We start from the raw sequence: 19697 nt of genomic DNA, 5'->3' as shown, positions 1-19697 counted from the left end.
GAGGCGAGGCGGGGCCTGGGGAGCATATGAGAGGGCTTTGGAGGAACGCGGCTGGAGGAGCTCCGAGGGCACGAGACTGCACAGGGTAGGGGCGGGTCTGGGCACCCTGGCTCTCCTGTGGGTTAGGAGGGGAGCAAGTTGTGAGCGTTGTGCTTGTGAAGAGACTGGGAGGTCTCCTTATGATACTTTCCCAATGAGCTCAGTCATTATCAGTGCAGTGCTTTTGTGTTTGAAGTTTCATGGAACAACTTTTCCTGATAAACTTTCTGCTTACTCTGCACAGTTCTTTTGATGCGGAGCTGACTCTGTTTCTGCAGCTGCTTTGCTTTAAAGCATTGGCTAGAACGGAGGCAGGCTCAGGGAGAGGTTTGGCTGAGGATCGAAGGGGGGGACCACAGTAAATGCTGAAGACTTAGGATTCACATAGGAAAGAAGGCAGTGAGATGTTGAGGAGTTTCCCGGCCACAAGCTTCAGGATTTAGGTAGCAGTTTCTCAGAGAAGCTGAGAGTAACTCTCAAGTAGCTCAGTTAAGGATTAGACTTGTTTACAAATGGGCTGCCCTTGGAGTAGGAATGGCCTTTTCTCATTCCCCATTCCTGTTTGCAACCTGTTTCTTCCTGCAGCCTCTGGGGAAAACTGGTGTTAAGGGGATTGTGGAAAAGAACTCGTTTTCATGGTCTTTCTGGACCAAAAGTTGGCTGAGGAATTGATTGAATCTGTCTGGAACTACATTCATGCAAGCATTGTATTAGATGACTCTCTTCATGGAATCCTGAAAGACTGTTCAAGCAACTGCTTGGGGTGTGCGCCAATGGGGGCAGGTAGACCCTAAGTGAGTAGAGTGGGTATGTTTGCTGGTTATCTCTCCCTTTAGTATTGAGTCTTTCTCCAGGACACGGGCAGAAGCTAGGCCCTATAGGATTGAGACCAGCTAGCTCCCTGGGAGCATGTGAAGAATCTGACAGCCTGGAAGGGCTGGGGACCAGCCACCTGCTCCTTAGAAAGGGCCATGGGGAGCAGCCTGCCTCTGTCTGATAGCCAAGAGGAGGTGTGGTCCACAGTATAGTCTTCTCTGGTAAGCAAACTGTTTCTTGGTTGAGAGGAGTTTTGAAGAGAGCTTCTGAGTGAAAAACTGCTCTTGATAACTTAATCACCCATTCTAATTGCACCTCTATATTTAAATATATATTGTGTGTCATGAGAAAATTGTGCCTGGCTCTGCCATGCTCTTTGTCAGGCCTCATTTTAGTGTAAGGAGAAATCCCTACACAGATTTGGGCAACTGTTTTTATGTCACCCAAGTGGCCATGAAGGATAGAGTTGTGTGTAAAAGATATTGAAGTACATGCCAAGGACTAAGACTGGTTTAGGCAACTTTTTTTTCTTCCTGCTGCAAACTTGTTAACCAGGCAGGACTTATCTTCAGAGATGCACTAATGTGTAATGATAAATAAAGACAATCGTACAGCACTCCGTGAAATTAGAAATGCTGCCTGGATGCAGAAAAATATAAGAGGGAACAGCTCAATGATTGGTTCATTTTAAGATTTGGAGGCGTTTGCATAATTAAGATCCTGAAATTAATTCGTTGATGTCCCTCACATTTAGGATCCCACAAAGCTTCTCTGCAATTCATAGTAGGATGACTGACCCACACTGCCTGAGTTTGGCTGTGGCCTATGGTACCTTGGGATTCCTTTTCTTGCAATGGAAGGGTGGCTCTTTGGCTAGTGGATTCTGGCCAGCAAGGATATCTTGTCTGAAAACTGAGACTTTAGTGAGCAGGGGGCAGAAGCAAGAACAGCAGAGTCTGTGCCTTGAGGTGTAAAGTTGGGTGTTCAAGGAATTAAGTTGAAGGATGCTCTGGGTCCTTGGATAACATCTAAGTGCAAAATATGATTATTTTCTACATACTTATCTGCTTCCTATCAGGCCTCCAAGTAAGTAGAACAGAACACTGTGCTTGGGGACTAGATTCATTTTGTCTGATTCTTGGTTGTTCCTTGCAGTTGGAGTTTTAAGGTAAAGCCTCTCTCCTTGATGCAGTGCCTCCTGGGAGACTTGGCCAGAAAGAGGACTGCTTGGAGTGGCAGATGGAGCATGGAACTGGGGGTACAGTTTTGGCACTTGTTTCTGGATGGACCGAGGCTGAAGGAGGGATAGGACTGGGAATTTGCAGCAGGAAATGAGCAGATATGGAGCCTGTCATGACTCCCGTCCGTTCGAGGCTTCTGTAGCTATCATGGGTCCTTCCAGGGATAGCTACCCTTTCCTTTCTTTCTCCCTGACAAACTTTCCTAATCTAACTGGTGATGGAATTAGTTAATTGATTTGGGAAAATCAAAAGTTAAGGAAAGACATGCAGATTTGTCCCTTTCCCTAATCCACTCAATTGAGATTCTAAGATATTTGTAGCGACTTTCTTACAAGTTCTATAAATAACTTAGCATTTCCTAGCAAAGAATAAGGACTTTGACAAAGGCAAATAATATCCTGGCAAAAGAGGATGAAACCAGACCTACTGGTTTTAAAGTGTTTAAATTGCATGGTACTGACAAGCTTGCTTTGATCACATATAACATGTCTTTTATTTGGTTGTTAGTGTTCCTTTAGCATAGGATCCCAGTTGCAAAGCACACTCCATCAGTATCCCAGGGCTGGCAAAGCTTTGCAGTCTGTGGAACAATCAGATTCGGTCCGAGGCAGCTCAAATACAGAGTGTTTGTGGCTAAATGCAGACTTCCTCCACTCATGGTTTCTATTTTGTCCATTTCTCAAATCTACCAAGTTTCCCTATACATTTTGAAGAAAAGCAGATTTTTTTTTTTAAGAGCACTAATTACTCTACCAAGGGAACCCTTATTGAATTAAATCTTCCGAGTGAGATTATGACTGAATCTCTTCCTCAGTTGCCTGTATGTTGGAATTATGGTGGATGTTTAATACGCTCCTCAGAGGCCCCAAATCATTTAATGTTCCAGCTCTATTTTTGAGGCAGCAGTTTCTGGGATCACCTTCCAGATGCAGGCCCCTCACAGGGCTCAGTCTGGCTTCTCTAGTTATCTGTACAGAGCTGAGCTAGTCAAAGTTTGGCCTTTGTCGCTTGCTTGATAAAAGACCAGCTTTGCTCTGTGGGGTGCAGGCAGGGGTCTGGAGGTATTGCGTTTGTTCAGAACAAACTGAAATTAACATAGGGTACAATATAGTCTTTCAGGAATTAGCTGTCTAAGAGGCAGGAGTGGAGCTGAGCCTCTGCTTCCAGGAACAATGCCCATTGGGGACGCTCAGGATGGTCTTTCAACAGAGGCCAATTGGATTGACTGATGCACCTCTTGCCTTGAAGTGTGGTATGTTTACAGGCACTGTGGAAGAGAGATAATCCCTGCCAATCCCATTTAGGATTGGTAATATGAAACTGGAGGAAGCAAAGGGGCAACCACACAATCTGTTTTATCTCTAAAAGAGGTCCTAGCTGTTGGAGATCAGAGAAAGAAGTCTGTTGTGCTTATGGAATTGGGTAACCTCCAATTGCCCATCCCTTGGTCTTATCCCAGAGAGGTATGGCCTCCCTTTAGTTATCTTTCATACCAGATTTCTCCAGGATGGGACCTTTAGTTTAATAAGGCAGAGACCCTTAGCTTCACACTGTCTGCTTTCAGGCTCACACTGACACCCCTGTGTTTTGTCTTTTGCAGGTTGGGTGGCCCAGACCCCTTGGACTATGTTAGCATGTACAGGAACATGGGGAGCCCTTCTGCTAACATCCCTGAGCACTGGCACTACATCAGCTTCGGCCTGAGCGATCTCTATGGTGACAGCAGAGTTCATGAGTGAGTGTATGCCACCTGCCCACCCTCTACCTGCCCATTACTTAGCCTTGAGCCTTATTTCTGAGGTTTTCCTGAGCAGGAGTGATAAAGTCATAGTCTTGTGGGGCTGCACTTCTTAGGTAGAACCTCTGGGTTTCTGTCCTCTGTCTGTATCTGCTCAGGCCGAGGTGGGCCAGGTCAGCACCTGAACTCTGCTCATCTGGCGCAGGAAAATGTTCATGATGAGCAAGAGTTTCGGAACTCTGGGTTTTTCCAAACTTGCTCTGATGTTTGAGCTCAGAGGTCAGGCAGCATAGCTGTGACCCAAAACTCACATTGATGCCTTTACGTCTACTTCTTTTTTTTCCTCTCTAACTTATTATGAAAAATGTTAAACATAAGTTATGTTGAAAAAATTTTATAGTGAACACTCATCTATCCACTACCTATATAATACCATTAACATTTTACTCTACTTGCTCTATCATGAATATATCCATCTCTATCCCTCTGTCCATGTTAACCTACTTCCTCTTAACCTGCAGTTGTCTGTCTCAGATTAACCACAGTACATTTTTTTATCCTACTGTCTTCCATTTGCTGCCCTGTACATCTCTAAATTATACTCACCTCCTCTACTTCTCCTTATAATAACTAAATTTAAACAAATTGTAACGTCAAGTTAAACGTAATCAACTTAGTATTGAATCAGCTAAAATAACAGCAACAGTAATAACAAAAGCTAACATTTATTAAGCATCAATTATGAGCCAAGCATTCTTATAATGGCTCTGTGTGTGTGTGTGTGTGTGTGTGTGTGTGTGTGTGTGTGTGTGTGTGTTTGTGTATACTCATTTTATTTTTTACCACAACTGTGTAATGCTGGTAGGTACTAATATTCGCCCCATTTTAAAAATGAGGAAAGTGAGACACAAAGAGATTCAGCTTGGAAGAGGTGGAGCCAGGATTCTAACACAGGCAGTCTGGCTCCACAGTCCATACTCCTATGACTGCGCTCTATTGCCTCTTAAATGATTATATCACATACTCTAATAAGCTGCTATCTGTAATTTTAAAAAAACATTTTGTTTCCATCTATACTCTTTTGAGGGAGGGATTCTTTTCTTCAATTTAAATGCCATCTTTCCAGCCCCTTTACTAGCATGGTTAATCAAAAGCTGATTCTATTTCTGTTACCTTATCCTGGTCTGTTTTTTGCTTTTCATACTCATTTTTTGCCTCTTACACCATCTTTTTGTTATCTTGATGGTGGCTGCTTAGTGTGTGTAGCTTGAAAGTGTAGTAGGGCTCTTTTGCCCTGCCCCAGCATAAGAGGCTGATTCTAGAGATGATGATGAAGAAGATGATAATAGTCTTTTTTTTTTGCTTTTGCTTTGTTTTACTTCTTGCTATCTTCTGTATTATTGTGTAAAATTCTTTACAATCTTATCAGGTTATTTTGTTATCTCCATTTTATAGAGGAGGAACTGAGTTGAGGGGTTAAATGAATTGCCTAAAGTCACACATCTAGGCTGTAAAGGAGTTATTGAATTGAGCTTTCTAAGTCCAAAGTCTGAGCTCTTAACCACTGGACTATACCACCTCTCTGATCACAGGCCCATCCCAACTTCCTCTTTTCTCTTATTAAGCTCAGGCCCAGGCCTTGTATCCTCACTGATTACCTGTCAGGAGCAAATGCCTGGGCCTGCCTTTATAGCCTTCTAAATGGATCCATTGCAATGCCAGCAGAAGGCTTTGAGGCTAGGGAATTAGTCCCAAACTTTTTAAAAAGTATGCCTGAACGGGGACCCTACATTACAGTATTAATAATGGAGATGAATAGCAAACCAAATGCAGGGAGTGAAGGGACTGTGCTGGATTTTAATTCATATTCTTAATAAGAACCTGAAGAGGATATTTATTGCAGCTAGGCTGGACCTTTTTGTTGACAGATTTATAATAGTTAAAAGAATACCGTTTCCTATGTGGCTTAAAGATTCTTACAGTTTACCTGTTTATCAGGTATGGATTCAAGACCCAAAATAACATGAATATAATTGAGAAAACCCCATATTTCAGAAGGGGCAACCTCAGTTTGAAAGAAGGCCCTCCTTACTGTTTTTTCTAGTTTAACAGTACCCCTGTACATGTGTGTCATTTTTTTATTTCTAAAACATTTTAATATTCATATGTCACTTACGACACTAGTGAGACCTCCATTTAGGCTTTCTGCTTACCACTCAAGCCTAGTATTTTCTGGTATTTTATATCCTGCCACCAGAAGGACATGGGTAAAATGTTCTTGGATGTTTACCCAGTTCTGGTCTATATTGCAGAAGTCAAAAGTACCTTTGTAATTGGTCTTGTGCTGATGTGACTGGTTTCTTCTTGAGCCTGGTAAGTTTCCTGAAGAAAAGTTTGCTTTTCCAGACATATCATGTGATGAGGCATCTTTGGAACAGATTCATTGATTCTCATTTAATTTAGTGCTTGAAGCTGAGGTGAGAAAGGTGAGTGTTCTGCCTTTCAGCTTAAGTGCTAAGAAGTGTTAAATTGGAATTAAGGCAAATGAATCTCTGGCAATATTCTTCTTCACTGTCTTTTGTCTTCTCATTCAGTGAAAAAAAAGACAGATGGATCAGTTCATTTTTTTAGCTCCTATTTTGTACCAGACACAGAACATCTTAATAGATGTCTTGAGAATAAAATGCTGAGGCATAATTCTTGTCTCAAGGAGCTCATGTTCTCTAAGGGAGATCAATGTAAAGAGATGGTTATAGTACTGAGTAGTAAATGCTACAAATCCATGGACATAGAACATGATCTGGGAGCAGAGTAGAACAAGTGACTGTTAGTCAGCCTGCTGGATCAGAAGAAGCTCCAGGGAGGAGGTGAAGTTTGAAGGGAACCTTGTAGGAAGGGAGCTGGGGTGCGATCTGCAGCCTGACACTCTAGGTCATCAACATTTAGGACTGAGAGAGGATTTAAAAATCTTCTAGCCCAGTGCTTCCAAAACTTCTAGTGTCGCCTTCATAATTTTTGCCACCTTCAGTATATAATCTACTTTATGTTTTCTTTAAATTAACCGTCCTTTTAGAAATATACTTTTAAAAGTTAAATCATTATAGTATATGAAAACTAATATCACTTGCTGTAATTTAAAGGTAATTATGGAAATAAACAGTGATAACAAAGCAATGTTATTAAATTCTAGCTTAATATATTGGCCTGTCACAGAAGATTCTAAGCCTGAGGCCACTCTTCTCTTTTGTTTAAGAGATTAGCAAGAAGTATGAGAGGTGTTAAAAAGATATGCTAACACCAAATAGAACCTTACCTTAGCCGTGATTAGAAACACTGAAAGAGAATTGAAAAGGGAACTTTTTAAAAAGTATGATTCAGTATTATTTATTGTCACAGACAAATAGGAAACACTGAAACATCTTAATTGAGCAGCTGAGGACAGTCCAGTAGCCTGGAAAGGCCATCCAGAAAGTTAATGAGAGAAGCCATCTCCTAACATCCCTACTGTCCTATACTCTCTTTTTTGAGGGGGAGAAAGGAATGTATGGGACATTGTTTGTCTTTAAGATGATAACATAAGCAAACTTTTTAAAAAGTTTTTGCTATATTCCAGGTTAGTGCTGAATTCTTTATATAAAATAGTCTCTTACTAATAGATACAGAAATTTAGGCTTAGAAAACTTACTGCACAGGTGGCAAATTAGGAGCCAGGTCTAGTAACCCCAAAGCCTGTATTCTTAGCCACTGTACTATATTGTCTTTCCATTCTGATTTGTCAGTAGCATTTATTAAATGCCTATTGTGTACTTTCTCCATTAAGATCTTTCTTTCTCCTCACAGCTTGTTGAAGATAAGGACGAGCAGAAGCCCAAGGGTCTCCTGCATTTCTTCTTGTCCCTGGCAGGCTTTTTTGGGGGAGTAGGTGGGGGGCCCCACACTAGTAGCCCTAAAAAGGATGAAGGGCAAGCTCATTGAATGAGCCCCGGGCTGGCCAGTTCCATCCAAGTGTTTTCCTTGTTTACATTCAGGAAAGGAAACAGGATAAGAGAGCACTTGTTTGGATTAAAAGATTCTTAAGAGGCTGTTTCTGAAGTTGGAGAGATGGAACAAGTTCCAGCTCAGGGCAGCCACCGGGGAGAATGGAGTGCTTTTCTAGGAACCCGAAGGCTACATCCAGTTGACTTCAGCAACAGAGACTGTCCTGTTGCTTTTCGTGGCCATGGACTTGGTTAGGTGCGAGACAGCTGAGCATCAGCTGCCAAGTGCTTGTCTGAAGCCTGCAGCTCTGGCTCTTCCTTTTGTGGCCAGGCAGCTGTAGACTGGAATGTAGAGATTTGTGGGGCTGTGTAAGAGGTAGCTATCCATGAGGATTTCTGGCTGCCTCCAGTATTGCCAGCATCCCTGGCTGGACCCAAACTACTAGGAGCCTAAGCAAGGCGCTTACAGAGGCTGGCTGGGTACAGAGTGTTTGTGATCTCAGGCAGACTACCCTGATGAGATTCTACTGGGCAGGTCCTGCCGTACATTTCCGGCTGGTTCCAAAGACAGCCTTGTGTGCTGCTGGCCCAAAGGCTGGCAGCCTCACAGGACAGAGCCCGCACCACCTCTGCTGCCATGATCTATATGAGCTGTGTCCCACAAACGCTGGCTTCTTGGCAGATATATTCATGGAGTTTGGAGTTCTTGCCGCCCTTGGGGCTTGGAACTGCTGGTGACTGGTTTTCTATGGCTGCTTCTACTGGTTTGGTAGAAAACCTCTTTTTCCTTTCAGGTTCCTCTCAGCTGGGCTCTGTACTGAATAAGTTATTTATTAAAACTGCATACAGATTAACTTTTCCACTTGTTGTTTTGTGTGGCCTTGATCCCCTGCAGGTGGGAAATGCTAATTTTTCCTCTTCAAAGTTTGCTTTGCAGGAACTTTTTATGCCATTTCATCCCCTGGAGTTTCCAGTGGAAATCCTGCTTTTGCCATAATACACCTGTCTTGGGACACCTGTCCTGGGAGCATGGTCCCCCCTCATGTTAGGTCTTTGCTTTATTTCCAAAGCTTTCATGAGGCTGATATCTGGAATGCCTCTGTAAGCCATACACAGATGGTAGGTCCCAACCCTACCCCCAAATGGGTACAGGAGGCCAAGGAAGTACTACTGTGGGGGCTCATCAGAGGCAGTCCTCCCTGAAGCTTTGGTCCCTCTGCTTTTCATCTCAGAGGTGTTTAGTTTCAGGATGATTGTTGGTGCGAAGTGGTGACTGCTCCCTGCTAAGGGCAGGGAATCTGGGCTACCTCGACAGAGCAGGGTACCTTTTGTTTCAGCCCAGATTGGGGATTGGGGCCAGCAGTGGAGCTGGAGCTCTTCCTGAAGCTGAAACCCCAACTCTGGGTTGGATTGCAGGCCCCAGATCTCTGAATTTTGAAACACTGACAATTCCTTTTCTTTGGTGACCACAGGAAGACCTGAGGCATTGTGAGGCTCCCAGCAGGCCTGTGTAGGTATGTGGTTTAATCCTTTATAAAGCATCTCATTTGCATCATGGATTTGCTCTTCCTTCATGGGGTAGGGATGCTAAATTCTCCAAAACTGAGAGCCTCTCAGTAGTAAGGGAACAGTTGGGAAGAGATTTCTTGAGCTGGCCTAGTCAAACCCATTTGAAAAAGTCCGAGAGGTGATCACTTTGTAAGGTTTATAAATGTTGAAACACTATGTTGTACACCTGAAACTAACAATACTATATGTAATTATAATTTTTAAAAAAAGTCCTTAGAGGCCTGATTATTGGGCAGTGACTGCCATGCCAGAGTGGTGCTTGGGGCTGGTCGGCACTAGGAGATTTCCTTCTCTTCCTGTGGAGAGAGGCAGAGGCTCAGAAGCCTTTATGGGTTCCACATGATTGGATCTTTCAGTTCCAGCACTCTTCCCTGTTCAGTACGCCCTTCTAGGCTCCCATCTTCCACACTGCGGCTTTTTTCCTATAGAATGCCGTGTTCTAGGTCTTGGTTTGCCAGTATCTCCCTTGACCAGCATTGTGACTCAGAGGTCCTGACTCTGGACTTTGGCCTTTGACTCCTAAATTCATTCCTCTATCCTGTCTCCGAGGGATCCGACTCAGTTACATTTCCTGTTTCAGTAAGTAGCTCAGTTCTGATGGCTGGGCCTAAGGTAGGTGTGGTGTGATCTTGTCCTCTCTGATCTGAGCCTTGTAAGAATGGTCTCCTCACCCCTGCATCTACTTGGTAAGAAATGGCAAAGTCCCTGGGAAAGAAGAAGGTAATGAGGATTGGAGCTGGGAGCAGCTTTTGGCTTTGCCTGACTTCTGTGGCTTTGAGGCTATAGAGATCACCCTGTGATCTTCAGTGCTTCAAGACACTTAAAATGCATAATAATAATTACAAACACCTATAGCTCTTACTGTGTGCAAGACAATTTAATCTTCACAACAAGTCTGTGAGATAGGGATTATTAATCTCATTTTATAAAGAAACTGAGGCACAAAGATGTTAAATAACTTATGTACCCAGCCAGTGAATGCTAGAGCTAGACTATGAACCCAGGCAGTCTGGCTCCCACAATCCTCACCCTCCCTTCCTCTACCTGAGCAAAGAGTGGGTTGGGCTGGAGATCTGTATTACAATTATGCCTTTAAATTTAAAGGTATCTTGGATGCTTTAAGAGTCTGCAACTCTTAAAAGCACAAAGATGATGCTTCTCGCTTAGATGTCAAGTTCACATGGTCTTACTTCTTGTGTGGTCAGTGTGCTTCTTGTGAGGCCCCAAGAGCATGTCTTGACCAGGATGTGTTGGGTATCTGATCATTATCTCTGGGGAGAGGATGTAGAAAAGAGGAACATTTAGAAGCAGAGAATACTCATATCATCTAGCCAAGGTGTCTGTAGAGCCAGTCTGCGGAAGATTTTTGTTCTGATATAAAGACGTTTTGTCACCCTGCAGAGGATATATTTTTCCTCTGTCTTTATATCAATACATATTGTTATATCATTTAAAAAAAATTTTAGTTTCTGTAATGGTTTTTAAAATTAGTAGACTTTATATTTTAGAGCAGTTTTAGGTTTACAGAAAATTGAACAGATAGTATAAAGAGTTCCCATATACTTTCAGTCCTCTGCTTATAAGTTTGCCTTATTAATATCTTACATTAGTGTGGTACATTTGTTACAACTGATGAATCAGTACTGATACATTTTATTAACTAATGTCCCTACATTAGAGTTTACTCTTTGTGTTGTATGGTTCTCTGAGTTTTGAGAAATACATATTTTGTATCCACCATTATACTGTCATTCAGAATAGTTTCACTGTCCTAAAAATGCCCTGTGGTTTGCCTGTTCATCCCTTCCTCCATTCTCCCAAACTCCTGGCAACCACTGATTGTTTTACTGTCTCTTTAGTTTTGCCTTTTCCAAAATGTTATATAGTTGGGATCATACAGTATGTAATCTTTTTACTAAGCAGTATGACTTTAAGGTGTTTTTTTGGGGCCTGGTAGCTCATTTCCTTTTATCACTGAATAGTATTCCATTATATGTATGTACCATAGTTTTTCCATTCACTTATTTTTTTTAAGCCTACAGCACCTGGTCTTCCTAGATGGTCTCCCATCCAAATACTAACCAGGCCCAACCCTGCTTAGCTTCCGAGATCAGACGAGATCGGGCATGTTCATGGTGGCATGGCCATAGACTCCATTCACTTATTGAAGGACATCTTGATTGCTTTCAGTTTTTGGCAGCTTTGAATAAAGCTGTCATAAACATTCATATGTGGATTTTTGTGGACAGAAGTTTCAATTCATTTGGGTTAAATTGCTGGATCATATGATAAGACTATGTTTAGTTTTATAAGAAACTGCGAAACTATCTTCCAAAGTGGCTATACCTTTTGCATTCCCAACAGCAATGAATGAGTTCCTCTCATTCTGTGTCCTCACCAGCATTTGGTATTGTCATTTTTTTTTTGGATTTTAGCCATTCTAGTAGGATGGAATAGTATCTCATTATGTTAATTTTCAGTTCCCTAATAACATGAGATGTTGAACTGTCTTTTCATGTGCTTATCTGTCATTTTTATCTGTTCTTTGTTTTTGTTCCTTGTCTTTTCCACTCTTCACTCCACCCTTGACCATATACACCCTATCTTCTCACATCATGAGTTCAAACAGTGGGGCTAATTATTTTTTTCTGGCATATTTTCCTTTTGGTCACTTTTCAAGCCATTAAGTGAGTTATTTCTCCTGAGTAGGTGCTGGGTCCACATCTTAACTCTTCCATCTCTGTTGGTTTTAACTGGGCCTGACTCTTGAGTTCTATACCTTTTTTTTCCATAACAGTGATATCTTCTTTAAAGTCTATAGCTGGTACTGGGGCCTACAACCTCATTCCCAAGGTTTGAGATTGGTTGTACCCTCCAGTACAGACTATAGAAAGACTGGTGTGCAAACTCGTCCACTGCAGACCCTAGAGAGCTTAACCTTGCCTTAGATGAGAAATGAGTACACCAGGCTCCTTGAGACCCCAGCCAGACCTCAGACTCTCTGTCTTGGTTGAACCAGATAAAGAGGATTTTTCAAAATCCAAAACTTTCCTGGCCTGTACTTTTCCTTTTCCATCTATTATAGTTGTTACTTTTTAGTTATGTATTTGCTTTTTTCATTTATAAAAAGTTGACCACTTTATCAAAAATGTTGGGTACCAGGTGCCTGATACCCAAGGTATACAGAAGGTTCACAGTATAAGCACAAATGCCAAGAGATGGGTGAGATTCTTTTGAGGCGATTGCTTCTTGAGTCCCTAGTAGTAGAACCAGCTTTGTCACAAGAAGGCAAATCAAGGAAATGTTTTGCTTTTGCCCTGCTGACCTCCACGTGATCCCTGAGGGCACTTGGAGCCTTGCCTCTGACCACCAGTTTCCATTACTCTGATCTCAGGCTTTTCAACATGAGGTCAGAAGCTCAGAAGCCATGCCTGTGGAAGGGGTAAACTACTAGAGAATGGGACCTGGCCCAAGCTCCCGGTCCCAGGGGGTCAAGCTGGTTGGTTGCACTTTATGCCTATGATGGATTTGACTCCTAAGTGTTTCTGAAAAGCTTGATTGGTTAGAGGAAAAAATAGTGGAAACCAACAGATGACACTGTGGCTTGCCCTAACCCCTTCTTCTTTTTGCTCTAGCTTTTCCAATCTATTGGGTTGCAGATATGCTGGATTCCCATGCTCCTAAAGCCAGTTTGGCAATTTTTCATTCTCATAGCCAGGTGCTTTGCACAGAGAAAGGTCCCAGAAGGAAGGCAGTAGCTGAGCATGGAACCTTTGGGGTTGGAGCTTGGCCAGGAGCATTGCTGGTGTAGATCTTTTTTAGTTCTGTGCTATTTCTGTGGCGGGGTCATTGTCCACAGCATCTCATAAATGTCTCTCTGCTACTCAGAACCATTCAGTGGCTCTCTTTGCAGTCGGTGCTCCCTGTAATTTTGCAGTGCTCTGGTCACTCAACCATGTAAAAGCTGTAGGCAGTGAAAATAACTAATGCAAAGGCCCTAAGGTAGGAAGGATCTTGAGGTATTCAAAGAATAGAAAGAAGGCCAGTATGTTTGGGGCTTCATAAGAGAGGACAGTGGAACCAGATGAGGTTGGAGAGTTTGAAGGCAATGTAAAGAATGTGATCTTCAGCAAATTATCTGTTGACTGACGAGGAAAGCAAAGGGATGACATGATGGGGGCAGGAGTGGGGCTGTAGGAAATTTTTCCAGTAATGTGGGGCCTCAGCATGATATGAAGGCAAGAGAACGGAGTTGAGTGATGGTTTTATTTCCCTAAAAAGGGAAACAGCAGCAAACGTGGCTCAAAGGAAATGCCATTAAGATATTTGAGTGTGACTTTGATAGTGACTGAGAGGAAGGCTTATTGCTTTTTAATACTGTCTTATCTTGCTTGTTTTTGAATGTCTCAGCCTGATTATCTTTTTGGACAGCAATGGGAATATTATTGCCATTTAGCATTTGTTCAGCTGTGACATGATGTGCCCGTGTACAGAACATGCAAAAAGTACAGTCCTTGTTCTTGGGGAACGGAGATGCTGAAAAGATTTGTTTCTTTTCATTACCCTCTTTCAGATGTCTCTGTCTTTTGGGGTAGCTGGCTTCCCACAGTCCTGGAGGATAGTGGGTGGACAAAAGGCCCTTGGGCAGAATGTCTGGCTCTTGGGTATACAAGAAGCCAGGCTGTACACCAGTGCAAATGGCACCTTGCTTCCCAAATCAGACTGTGATCTTGCTGCCATTAGCCTAGCTTATCTTTTGTTTATTTCCTAAAAAAGATTTTTGTTGCTTTAAGCCAAAGCTGAGTGGCAGCTGTTATAATGATGCCACGAAACCTCTGCACCAGGCTTTCTGTGGCCCATTGTATTCCTATAGAGTATCAGGCTGGCTTAGAATCCCAGGGGATTGACTTTTGCTTCTTTGGTGATAGTTGGGAGAAGAGGGAAGAAGGTACAGTTGGCATCCACTAGAAGAGATTGAACTGTGAGATTTTACCACCTTGCAGAGAAAGGGTCTGCTGTTCTGGGCATGGTGCTTTTTGTTAGATTTGGTTTCTCAATCTGGGAAGCTCTTGGCTCACTGGGATAGAGTTAAGACACTCTAAGTTTTGGGAGCCAGGTGAGTTTGTTTGGCTGGATTCTTAGCTGAATCAGTCCTGGGAGCTACTGTTTTTAAACTTGAGGAATGCTGTGGGATTGTGGTCTTCGGCTCCCAGCAAGGGATCTCAGGAAACATCCACTTGAGTGAGGCAAATGCATTCCCTTGAATCTGATTAGATGGCATGGAGTGGAAAGAGCATCTACTATTCAGAGTTAAAGGCAGCTGCCCAGTACTGTAGCCTCACCAGACTCTTAGCTCAGTGTAAGGGTGCACAGTCTCAGCTGATGGAACTTTTCTTGTTCTTTTTTTCATTCATTCTTTTTGTTTTGTTTTATTTTCAATTACAGTTGACGGTTAATATTATATTAGTTTCAGGTATATAGGATAGTGGTTAGACATTTATATAACTTACGAAGTAATCCCCCCGATAAGTTTGGTACCCTGATCCCCCTGATAAGTCTGGTACCCATGTGACACCATACATAATTATTATAGTATTACTGAGTACATTCCCTATGCTGTACTTTACATCCCTGTGACTACGTTGTAACTGCCAATTTGTACTTAATCATTTCATTTTTTACATCCAACCTCCCAAACCCCCTCCCACCTCATTCTTTCTTTTTTTAAGATTATACAAAGTTAATACAATATATATGGAAGTTTTAAAAAAATCTTAGCTATGTCAGATTACCATAAAAACATTTCAAAAGAATTTTTTAAAGTGTTACTACCTAGTATATAGTACTTGTACAGTCACCAAACACCGTTTCAGAATAGCTAATTATGAATCGTTCAAAATAAAAACATCACCTTCGCAAATGTTTATTTAGTAGCTTTTTACTGAATTCTATTGTAATGCCTGTCACACCAAGCATGATAGCAGTCAGGAAGAGTTATCGGGCCTTGTTTCAGGGCTCTGGGAAAGATCCAAGGTCAGGAGCTCAGGCAAAGCTGAAAGACCCAGGCAGCTCTTGAGGGGTGGGGCCGATTAAGCTCCAGAGTCTAGAAGTTAGGGAACCTAGAGGCATCTGCTGATGTTTTCAGGGAGAAATGATGAGCAAGGATTCCTTCTAGAGAGCACTAACAAGGGTAAGGATGAATACTGGCTTCCACTCGTGGGTGCTTGCTAGGTGTTAGACACTGTGCCATGCCGTTAAAAGCCTTGTAACTACCCTATGAAGCAAGTGTTCTTATCCCAGTTTAACAGATAAGGAAACTGAGACACATTTGCCCAAGGGTCAGCTAGAGAGTGGTAGAGCTGGGGTTTGTGTCAGCTCAGGCGACCTCTGTTCTTGCCAGGGTTGCTAGACTGCTCTCTAATTTTATGCAGTTTCCATCCTAAGTCCGCCATGGAACCTCCAAAGTATTCACGGAGCCCAAGACCAGGAATCTGTGATGTTGACATCCCTCACTTCTTAACTTCTCTACACTTCTGGCAGGCTCACTACTCTGCCTACACCCTTCAGCCCATAACCTTGGGCTGGCATTTACCTCCTTACTTCTTACTCACCATTCTAAATCTTGCAAAACGTTGCCTCTTTTCTCAGATTCAGTCTAGTTAGTAAACATTTTTTTAGCCTCAGTATGTGCATGCCACCGATAATGTCATCTAATATCTATTGAGCACCTGCTAGTTGCCCAGCATTGTTCTGTGTTCAGTGTCACTTTGGGGGACTACAAAAGAGTAGAAGAATGACAAAAGTCCACAATATAATGTGAGTGATCCCTGCTTAAAATGTAAGGGAGACCACATGAAGTCCTACAGTAGAGATAAAACAGTGCTTTGAGAGAACATGTTATGGAAAGAGCATAATTTCACTAAAAGACATGGTAATTGAGAAGGGCTTTGACAAGAGGACTTGGGGAGATAAGGCTGGATTAGAAGGGCCTTCTAGGCCAAGGGGTCAGCAGCAGTCATGGCATTTGGTAGGGGACATGTTTGGGGAATGGGGGTTTCTTGGGGGTTACAGCACAGGCTTGGTAATGGTGTGGACCTAAGAGTGGAAAGGCAGATCAGTGTCAGAAATGCTGTGTGACACCTGTAGCCTGCCTCATTTGCCTGACCTACCAGGTGACCCTCCCCTAGAAGGGGGATGAAGTTAGCCACACATGATACCAGATACAGTATTGCTTACACACACACACACACACACACACACACACACACACACACACAGAGATCCTAATGATAATACCTCCTTTCCTAAGTGCTCACAAACCAACTTTTAAAATTTATTATTCTGGAACTTCTGAAAATCGATTACTTGTGGAGAAAAAAGAAAACAAAAAGCAATATGCATAAAGATGTTTACCAAAGCACAAAAAGAGTGCAGCTTTGGAAGCCACCTTACATCCAACAAGAAAGCATGGCCAAGTGAAATGGTTGAGAAAACCATATGATTTTGCAATACATAATAGTTACACTCCTTTTACAATGGAGAAAATGAATTACATGAAAAATTAGCCCACATTTGTGAACCAAGAAAATAGTAAATTGATCAGTTTAAAAATATTGGTTTGAGAATCTTGACCAAAGTGTGTCAGGCACCTCAGTAGTCAGTATCAGACACTCTGAATTGTGGCACTGGTCCATACTCTTTACTCCTCCACCCAACCTTCACAGTCCCAGCTGGCTTTGCCAAGCAGGTTACCCATCTCATTGAGCTGGTGCCTGTTCCCTTGTGTAGCAAATCTTCACTCAGCACCCCTGTGCTGGGCACTGTGCTGGCCACTGCAGGGTACAAGAAGGGGCAAATCCAGTCCTAATGGGGAGCCAGGAAGACAGTTACAGTACTGCAGTGAGGGTCCTATGATGGATGGAGGTTTGCACAGGAGTAAGGAAGAGATGATAGGTACCCTGTATTGGTCATGGTTGCAACCAAAATTTGGCACCTTAAAAACAGGATAACTGGAGAAGGGTTTGTTTATAAAGGAATGGCACCATAATGATAGTGCAGTGACATGGGGCCAGTGGTTGGCTTGGTCTCTATTCTATTTCTAAAGGGACTGGAGGAGGGAGTAAAAATCAAGAACCCAGAAGGAGAGTTGTGTAGTGTCCCTCTCCAGAGTAACCTTCATCAGTGACCTTCTATTGAAGGGCATAGCCAGTCTCAGGCAATCTTGTAGAGAGGAAGCCCTAGCCTTTCTCTTCTCCCTCCCTCTTGTTTCCTGTCAGAGCTCCCACTGGCCTGAACCTGATTGGTAGCAAGAGCTTAGGAGCTCCACACAGGTCAGCCTTACAGAGCAGAGTGCAAGGTATGTGTGCTGGTTTTCTATGGCTGCATAGCAAATTACCATACATTTAGCAGCTTATAACAGTACACATTATCTTACATCTCTTCTGGGTCAGGAGTCTGGGCATAGCTTAGTGGGTCCTCTGCTCAGGGTCTCACAAAGCTTCAATCAGTGTCAGCTGGGTTAAATTCTTATCTGAGGCTCTTCTGAGAAAGGATCTGCTTCCAAATTCACTCAGAATTCTTGTTGACAAAATTCCTTTCCTTGCAGCTGTAGGAGTCAAGGAAGCTTCTTCAAAGTAAGCAGTGGAGATTGAGACTGCTAGCAAGATGTGGTCTTTCTATGTAACATAACCATAAGAGTGATAGCCCATCACCTAGGGTGGTGTTAGAAGCAAGTCACAGGTTTTTCTCTCATTCAAGGAGAGAGGATTTCACAAAGGCATGAACACTAGGAAACAGAGATTGTGGGAGCCGCCTCAGCATCTATCTGCCATGATGGAGATGGTTCAGGAAGGGCAAACAAGATATTCAGCTCAGGCACCCAGCTCAGAGAAGGCAACCACTGAGCCTTCCTGAAGATTAGCATGGGGCAAAGGAAAAGGGAACAACCTGTGTAAAGTCCCAGAGGTGAGGAAGTCGTTAGCATGTCCTGAGATCTACCATTCCATTCATTGGAACTGGTACTTAGAGTATGAGGCAGAAGAGGTGAGTGGAACCCAGTTCATTGTGAAACTTGCTGGGAAGTCTGGATTTGATCCTGAAGATTCAGTGTGGGGTGGGCTTTGGAGGATTTTTAAGCAGAGGAGAGGTATATCATATTCCCATTTCGGAAACAAGAGTGAAGAACTAAATAGGGCAGGAGGCAGAAGATCAGTGAGGAAGAGTGTTATTGGCCATCCAAGTGAAGGATGCTGAAGGTTAACCCATGGTATGGCAGTTAGGATGGAGAGAAGGTGATAGATTTGAGAGCCGCTGAGGAGGAAGGAGGAAGAGTTGACAGCTCAATGACTGCCTGCTTTGCTTGGTTGCATAGGGGATGAGGCAGGACTAGAAGATGACTCCCAGGATTCTGGCTTAGTAGCTGTATTAGTTTCTTATTGCTGCTAAAATAAATGACCACATATTTAGTGGCTTAAAACAACACACATTTATTATCCTACAGTTCTAGAGGTCAGAAATCTGACATGGGTCTTACTGGGCTCAAGTTAAGGTGTTAGTGGGGCTGTGTTCCTTCCTGGAGGCTCTGAGGGAGAATTTATTTCCTTGCCTTTTCCAGCTCCTCGAGGCCACACACATTCCTTGGCTCATGCCTCTTCCTTTATCTTCAAAGCTAGCAAGTACAGGCCAAGTCCTCCTATCGCATCTCTGACCTACTCTTCTACCTCATTCTTCCACTTTTAAGGACTCGTGGTTAGGAGCTCACCCAGATAATCCAGTATAATCTCCCCATCTCAAGGTATTTAACTTAATCACATCTGCGAAGTCCCTTTTGCCATGTAAGGTAGCATCTACAGTTTCCAGGGATTAGACCTCTTTGGATGCTATTTTACAGGCTTCCATGGTGGTATTCTTCTTGAAAGATGGAGAAGATTGGGCTTGAGAAGATACTGAGTTCAGATTTGTGTATAATGAGTTTGAGGTGTCTGAGTCTGGTCCTTTGCTTGCGGGTAGTTTTGGGAATCCTCAACAGAGGCACGGTTCCGGAAACCATTTTATGAGATTACTTGTGGAGACTGTATGTGGTAAGGTGATAGCAGGGGTCAGGCTCTGGAGAAAGTGGGGCTCTGGCTTTTATCCTTCTTTCTTTATTTAGAAAGTCCCCTAGAGGACAAGCAGAGGCCATGCACAGGGAAATGCTCACATTCTGTTTTCCCTAGTGAAATGGTTTCCAGTGCTGCCCTAGTGAAATGGTTTCCAGTGCTTCCCTTTGCCAGGCAGCTCTTTATTATCTGCATAGTGTATGGGGCAGGGCAATGCCTA

The 19697-nt window shown here is 42.9% G+C and overlaps 1 protein-coding gene and 1 non-coding gene across 8 annotated transcripts in view; one reads left to right on the top strand and one right to left on the bottom strand.

The window, feature by feature from the left end:
- Positions 1-19697, top strand: part of SUFU (SUFU negative regulator of hedgehog signaling) — a 93424-nt gene that overhangs the window by 977 nt on the left and 72750 nt on the right. For all 7 annotated transcript variants that reach the window (XR_001517730.2, XR_003042839.1, XR_003042838.1 and 4 more), the window contains exon 2: positions 3697-3831. Coding sequence is in view for 4 of the 7 variants with exons in the window: in XM_006920904.3 (XP_006920966.1) it covers positions 3697-3831 (135 nt within the window). In the remaining 3 variants the exon portion in view is untranslated. The remainder of the gene's footprint in view (positions 1-3696; positions 3832-19697) is intronic.
- Positions 11414-11532, bottom strand: LOC112470216. Its single transcript, XR_003042882.1, has one exon. It is a non-coding gene; the product is annotated as a 5S ribosomal RNA (ribosomal RNA).

The sequence above is a fragment of the Pteropus alecto genome, unplaced genomic scaffold, assembly GCF_000325575.1.
Source record: "Pteropus alecto unplaced genomic scaffold, ASM32557v1 scaffold177, whole genome shotgun sequence".
Classification (NCBI taxonomy): Eukaryota; Metazoa; Chordata; class Mammalia; order Chiroptera; family Pteropodidae; genus Pteropus; species Pteropus alecto.
Note: the sequence above shows the minus strand (reverse complement) of the source record. Positions and strands in the feature narration are given on the sequence as shown.